We start from the raw sequence: 8,022 nt of genomic DNA, 5'->3' as shown, positions 1-8,022 counted from the left end.
GTGGAGGAACACCTTTTTTTTTCCTACTAGTTTTCCAATTTTCTCTATTTTATGTCGGTATTGCTGAATAAAATATACAAGAGAAAAAGAATTATATATGTATTTAGTGTAAAAACAAATGATCAATCAATCATAACTCATTATAGGCATAACTGAATGAGAGTATAAAACTGTTTATGTATAGACATTAAACTCTAAACATAATGTCGTGTTTGTAAAGTATAACTAGTTTGATGATGCCTTTAACGGCAGAGGATGATGAGATTCTATGCTAGATGCATAACTGTTCTGTGCAAATTTTTCCATCTCTAATTCGAAATCAAATAAAGGAAAACAAAAAATAAAGATAAAATAAAGGAATACTTTTGAGTTAATATATGGAACTACCATATTTTTATTTCAGCAAGTCATAAAACGATAAATTTTGAAGATTGCATTCCAGAAAATTGCGCAAACTGGCCGTTGCAGAAGTTTTATTGATTGTGGGGACATGAAAAATTAGGACCGGAGTTTGTCCTCTCAATGAAAAGGAAACTCTGTACGACGGAAACTTGACTATACATCTTTATTCATAGGTCAATTGTATAGACTCGCGAGTGGATCTAATCTAACAGACCTATATACTATTTAAATAACATGTGGTAGGAGAAGGACCGCATATATTAAATGGAAAATGATCGGTGCAAATCCAGTTGCTATTTTATACAAAGAAAAAGAAATAGAGATAAAAAAAATACACATTGAAAGAGATAAAGATATATTGTTTTAGGATTACTATTTGAAATTTTAATTTATTATACTTAGGTCTCACAAATATTAGAATTTAAAAAAAAAAAATTCTTTATCACTTCAATTCAACTATATAAGATTTTTTTTAAGTTAACACTTGTTTCTACATGACGTGTTATTTACTTATGTAATAATTAATAATATCTACATAAATGACACATTATAGATCCATGCACATATGTAAGACCTAAGCTGACAATGTACATGTGGTAGTTTGGTCAATGATCAAAATTATAATAATTACTAATTAGACATTCACTTATTATTCATGTATACATAATCAATTGTTATATATGTATGATTATCACATATCATCAACTTAAGTATGTATCATCAATTGACATATATAAACACAAATGTTAACTTGAACAAAAATATTTTAATGGTAGGATTAAAGTGACAAACAAAATGCACTTTTATGAATCTTTTTTCAAATTTTAATACTTTCCAGACATTTAAATGATGGTGGATTACACTATACCACAAAATTGATATTTATCCTATTGCTTTAAGATTTAATATATAATTGGATCTTAAAAATTAGATCTTTGAAGCTAGTTTATGACTGCTTAAAAAAAGTGAATTATACAATTCCGGCCATGTATTGGACAGTCATCACTCTAATTAATATTACGTTAATGTTTAAGGACAACTTTTGCAGTAATACGAAATTACGGAAACTGTAGTAGAAAAAGAAGTGCAATAGTGTTATTAGTATAGTGTAAAGAAGACGCCAAATGCTTCCTTTTTGCATGCCTTGAGACATGTATTTTAGTCCTTTTCTTGGTTTCAAATTTGGTATCTTATTTTCCTTTTTATTAGCATCCTATAAATATATCAAAATTGAGTTGCTGATTAAGTTAGAATAACAAGCATTTATATAAAGTATAACAAAACATTATAAATATAAATATACAGTTTGGACACCAGAAATCTCTTAGAGCATGGCTGGAATGATTTATCATTTGAACCTTAGATACAATGTGTGTGAGAGAGAGAGGAAGCATGGGCTCAAAGCCTGAAACAGCATGGCATACACCAGGTAAAGCAGCATCACTGTCGCCAGAAAAGCAAATCATGGAAAAAATATCATTTAAAAATAAATCACCTTAATTTCCAGTTTTGCAATTGGCCAAGTACAGATAGCATTCCTGACAGCTTTAGATCGCCATAAATAAATAAACAGTACCTCCACTTCTAGTTGGTTAAGCAGAACACATCAATTATTGTAAATCTTCTGATATCTATTATTATGAACTTCCTGATATTTATGTTTGATTGTTACAAATAAAGAAAAGAAGAAAATAGACAGTTTTGCAACAAATTTACAACAGATCCTCAGTTAAAGTCTCATAGGAACAAGATGTAGCAAAGACAATTTTTTTATTAATTGTCCACCACACATGTAGATAAGTTACAGCAAATCAATTACTAATATCAACTACTGCATGTGATCCAGCATATAAACATGGCTGCCTGTAAGTGTTGTCTTGAAGAGCATTAAGTTATTGGCACTGGATTGCTACCTATCATGTAATTATATAGAGAAAACCAGGTCCTCTGAAGATTTCAGATATAAAACCGAAATAATTTTGTTGTTGGCATTTCATAGTGTTTGTCACTTTAATCCTACCATTAAACTTTCAGAGCCACTCTCTTGACCAGGTTGGTCTGGTTCTAAAATTGGACACTGACGTTGTTTTTCAATTTCTCTAATTAATTTTTTTGCCAGATATTGCATAAAACATATCATACATATACTTGATAACCCTATCAGGACAATATATAACCTCCAACCGCACACCACAAAATGGAGAAGGAATAAAGGGGGTTCAAGAATTTGCGCAAGCTTCGCAATTTTCTTATATTGGAATGCTAAAAAATCTTTGATATAATCTGCCCCAATAAGTAAGTGTAAAGTTGTTTCCATTCCATCATGGAAGAATGAAATATGAATGAGATAATTAAAAGAAGACAGGCAGGCACTCATTAGAAATTTGATTATCTAGATATATAAAATTAAACCATCAACTACAAATACAATTTTATCATAATTTAGATTAATTGAAGCTAATTATCGATGTGAAACAATCATCCAGACGGGGGCATGGTTGAGAGAAAATTAAGAAATGAGAAACACGAAATTCAATTCAATGGACAGGTAGACTAATTCTTATTTGGCATACTCTTCTAGCTTGCCAGAATTATGGCTTTGGGCGATCTTCAGAATCAAGGACTTGTATGTTATTTCTGGGTTTACCAAAAAAATAGTTGAGTGTCTTAGAAAAACTAAATACCTTTGAGCCCAATCTAAATTGGGCCACCCATATAATGCCCTTGTGTAACAAACAAGATGGATTCTGCTATTCCCACCTAATATATTTGCTTTTTTCTCTCCATATTTTGTTTGTTATTTTTTTCAGACCTCTTTAATCTTACCCCTTCATCCTTGTTTGGTTCTTACACGAAAATTGAAACTAAAAGCTATAGGGTCGAGCTAATTCACTATCACAATTAAACAATGCAGGGGCAGAAAAGGGAACATGAAGATCTATAACTATAATTCAATTATAGGAGCTCACAAGTTATTGTTGCAAGAGTTGGGTATTCTCTTTCTAAATATGAGAGAGACACAATGTTTTACTTCTTTGATATCCAAGAAATTAAAGAGGAGACAAGGAAAATACATAAGCTGGTTATGGATTTTCTTGTAGTGGGGTATGAGACCCAAGTTTAGGACCAAAGGGTGTAATTATGAAGATAATGGAAAATGGATTCTTTGTAGGCTAAATAAATAGAAGTTTGCAATGTTGGAGTAATAATCAAGTTAATCCGCAATACCATTGCTTAGCCAGACATTCTTTTCTTAGAAGTGAGCGTTGCTTGGAGTGTCCACCTATTAATTGCAATGGTATCTCACTGATTATGATTTCTCTAAAGTGTCTTTATTGAGATCTGGCGTTACTTTTAATGGGTCTAGACTCTAGTTTCTTCCATAGCAACTACTACCAAACAATGAATTTATTTATTTATTGAAATTGAAGTGAATTTGGCATCTAAACATAAAAGCCTCGAATCAATTTGTATATATCAGGTTTTTACGAACATCTTAAAAATAAATATTTATTTTGTTTTAATAATTTTACTTTCTTAAACTTAATTAAAATAAACAAGTGAGCAAATAAACTATTAATCAGATCATTTCTACACTTATTTTCATTGAATGCGAGCTTATAACTTCTTTGTTCTATACCGCATTTTAAAGAACTTTTTATATTAGATTAAATCAATATTTTGTTTGTCTTCCTTTCAAAAACAAAAATATTTTCTTTGTCTTTAAATATTAGTTATCAGATCAAAATAGTTTTTAAAATTATTTTAATCAATATTTAATTTTCCTAAATCAGTCTTAAGTATAATGAGAAATTTGTAAACTATTATTAAAATAATAAATTTTCAAATAAAATCATTTTCTTTTTGAAATTATAAAATTTAAATTCCTGTATAATTTTTTATATAAATTAGAATATGTATCTTAAATAACAGTGCTTTTAGGAGCCATTTTTTAACGAAAATATTTTTAGGAATTTTTTTAACTTATCTCTTTCAATGTCCTTTTTATCTTTTTTTCTAAGTTGAATTTTAATATATTTTAAAAAATATAAATAATTAAAAATAACCTTGTATAAAATATAAATTGTTTATCATAAATCTAAAATATAATTTATATGTTAAAATCATATATTTTTTTATAAATTTTAGTTAGAACATAATTTATATTCAAAAATATTTATTTATTATAAATTTTAGTGTTATAAAAAAAATTATTCTGTGCCTTATGCAAACTTAAATGCTACTTTTTTTATTATCCACCGTAAAATCGATTTTAGTAAAGTTTATATTCACATCTTCACATAAAATCCACTTTTATCTAATAAAGTAGAATCTATAATTTGGAGAGTAGGTCTCTAATTTTGTTCACTCTCTCAATTAGATATTTTAAACTTTTTTTCCTTCTTTTTTTCATGGAAGGTTTATTTCACACACTCTCACTAAAAAATATCTCTCTTAACCATTTGAAATACCGTTCTGTTGTTTTATTATTATAACTACCGTTCTGTTATCTTTACATGTATACTTGATATTTATTTATTTTTGGTACAAAGTGGAAATTTGAAGACCAAAGAAAAAAGAACTAGCCAATACTGGCCAAGTCACGTAAAAACAAGTTCAAAGTTTATTTTTAAGAACTTTTACAAGTAATTTTCACTAAAAAAGTTTAACCATGTGCCTTATGTAAATCTTATATATATTGAATATTTAGTTTATTTTTTTAGATATATTTGTTAATTTAATTTTAAATTTAATAATTAGTCCAAAAGAAATATCTTCAGTTATATTTTATCTTTATTCGCATTCTTGATTTTCTTAACTTTTTATATCTTTTAATATGCTATTTTCATATTTATTTCAAACTTGAATTCAATAAATTTTTAAAAATATCAATAACTATAACAAATTTATATTATAATAAAAATATTTATTAAAATTCTACAATATAATTTATATAAATATTATAATAAATTTTAATTAAAATATAATTTAGATATTAATATTTTTGTTTATTATAAATTTTAATTATATAAAATAATATCTATTAAACAAAACAAACTAAAATACTGTTAAAGAATTTTTTATTAAAAGATTGTGTTTGACAACACATTTAAGTCTGTCTATAATTTTTTAATTAATTGAAGGGTTTGTTTGATGGCTTGATAAATGAGCTTTTGCTGTAACTTTTAATATTTTTTAAGATACTATTTAAAACGTTTCTTAAAATACTTGTTTTTAGTTTGTTATATTTATTCTCTTTTTATCCTCATATATTTATTAAATTTTTTTAATCTTTTTTATTTTTGATAAAATTTTATTATTTTTATTTCTTTACGTAATTTTACATTTCAATCGATAATATTATGAAATATTTATGATTTAATAAGATAATTTTTTAACTTTTAACTATCTACTAATATTTTTAACTTCAAACTAGTTTTAAACTAATTATACCAAACATAACATTTATGTAATTCTTTCATTTGAATTAGATTAAGAGAAATATTAGTAACATATATTTTTATTATTAATTGAAATTTAATAAAAATTATAAATTTTGGAAGTCCCAGCTCTCATTCATTTGATAATTTTCATTTTTTATTTGGTAATTTTTAATAAATTTCAACAGCGTGCCCTTAAAAAAGTGCGTTGAAAAGTATATCAGTAACATGGCTGGTAGATTAAATAGATGTTGAGTGTAATACTCCTAAAAAGAATTGAGGAGCCGTATATAAAGATAGTTATGAAATGAACCCATTTCTGTTTAGACAACCACGTGAGAGAATAAATACATATAATTTGACCCCGACTCAAAAACTCAAGAAAACAAACAATTAATAACTTACTGAGCAAAAACAAAACCCTAATAAGACTTTCACCAAGACCCTTCCCTATATAAAGACCCCCACCTTTGTCTCTGAAAGAAACCAAAGTCTATTTTTTTTTTGTTTCTGAGCCTCCCCTCCCCTCTCTCTAAGATCCCCAAATTGCTTGTGAATGCTAGAAACCCTAGACAGATTCGATTGGATGCGCTCCCATTTCACATCAAGGGCGAGCGCATTCGGTTCTTGCAAGCAAGCCTGGTACTACCGCTGCCTCGGCCTCGACCCCTGAATTTGAACCATTCATCACCACCTTTCTTCATTCATTCACGGTTTTCCTTTTCGACTCGATTTGTTGTTTTTTTTGTTTTGTTTCCTTGACGATGTTGACGATGAGCAAGCAGAAGAAGAACCAGAACGCGAAGAGGCTGTTGATAAGCATCAATGTGCTGGGGAGCGCGGGGCCCATTAGGTTCGTGGTGAACGAGGAGGAGCTTGTGGCGGCGGTCATCGACACCGCACTTAAGTCCTACGCGCGTGAGGGCAGGCTTCCCGTCCTGGGAAACAACACCACCGGTTTCGTGCTTTATTGCCCCCATCTTGGATCTGATGGTACCTTTTTTCAAGTTCTCAATCCAACCCTCTCTGTTTATTTAATTGGATTGCCAAAATTGTTTTTTTTATCTTAAATTGAATTGGAGAAATTGGTGCGTTGTTTGTGGTTGCGAGTTATTTTTAGAAATTGAATTGGACAGATTGTTCTGTTGTGGTTGCAAGATATTTTCAGAAAATTGAATTGGAGAGATTACTGTAGCCGTCCGGAGTCATGAACCATGCTAGTAATCTGTGTCTAGTGACATTTAGTTGTTTTATCAAAAAAAAAAAAATCATGAATTGAAATTTTGTTATGTGTTTGAGACATGAATTGGAATTTTCGGTGAACTTATATGGTGTGGGTGTGTTTTAAAAAGGAAAAAGCTTTGATGAGTTTTCTTAGGTGTTTTTGGTGTTATTCTCCTATTAGATTAATCTTCCATCTCTGCAATATTTATAAATAAAGGTCTGTCTTCATGTTCAGCTATGTTGCCAAAGTAAAATTCTGAATAGAGAACAACACCACAAACACCTAAGGCTAAGGAATTAGTACACATCTAAGTTTTGTCTTTTAGGTCCTTTAAAAATTTGGCTTTTTGTATTGGGTTTGTGTTGTTCTGAATTGTGTGTGATGGTGTTGCAGCTTTGAGTCCTTGGGAGAGAATTGGATCACATGGGGTGAGGAATTTCGTGCTGTTTAAGAAGCCAGAGGGTGTGGCGGATGTAGATGGAAGTACAGCACTTTCTCGCAGCAGCAGGGGGAGTGGGAGCTGGAAGGCTTGGTTCAACAAGTCCCTCAACCTCAAGATTTCTACCCACTAATGAATAAATCTCTCGGGGAATTGAACATGATGCCTTTTGTGGTGAATGCCACTAATAATATCCATAATACGTAGTATTTCTTTTGGTTGTTTTTGTTCTCGCTAGCCAGAGAACCCTCTCTTTAGGAAATTGTTCAACTTTGACATTTAGGTTTTGATTTTGATGGAATACAATAAGTTTTGATTCCTCACTTCCTTGCCATTTTTTATTCAATTAAATTAAACTTAAGATGGTGAATGTGAGCTAATATTCCAAGTATATTCTCTTCTCTTTATGTTGCTCGGAAACGTGTTAGTTTTTTTATCCTCTGATTAGTGTATGATATTGGTTATGGTTTTGGCAAATCAAAATGTATTTGTAGTCAACAAATTGTCAGCGGGAA

The 8,022-nt window shown here is 29.4% G+C and overlaps 1 protein-coding gene across 1 annotated transcript; it reads left to right on the top strand.

Moving 5' to 3' along the window:
- The first annotated feature begins 6,349 nt into the window (after nucleotides 1–6,349).
- LOC100499853 (uncharacterized) lies at nucleotides 6,350–7,652 on the top strand. The gene is given in 2 exon segments (NM_001250003.2): nucleotides 6,350–6,836; nucleotides 7,462–7,652. Coding segments are annotated over 2 exon segments (408 nt in total). The 5' UTR covers nucleotides 6,350–6,607; the 3' UTR covers nucleotides 7,641–7,652.
- Nucleotides 7,653–8,022: the final 370 nt, after the last annotated feature.

This window comes from Glycine max, chromosome 5 (genome assembly GCF_000004515.6).
Source record: "Glycine max cultivar Williams 82 chromosome 5, Glycine_max_v4.0, whole genome shotgun sequence".
NCBI classification, from domain to species: domain Eukaryota; kingdom Viridiplantae; phylum Streptophyta; class Magnoliopsida; order Fabales; family Fabaceae; genus Glycine; species Glycine max.
This window is presented reverse-complemented; position numbering and strand designations above follow the sequence as displayed.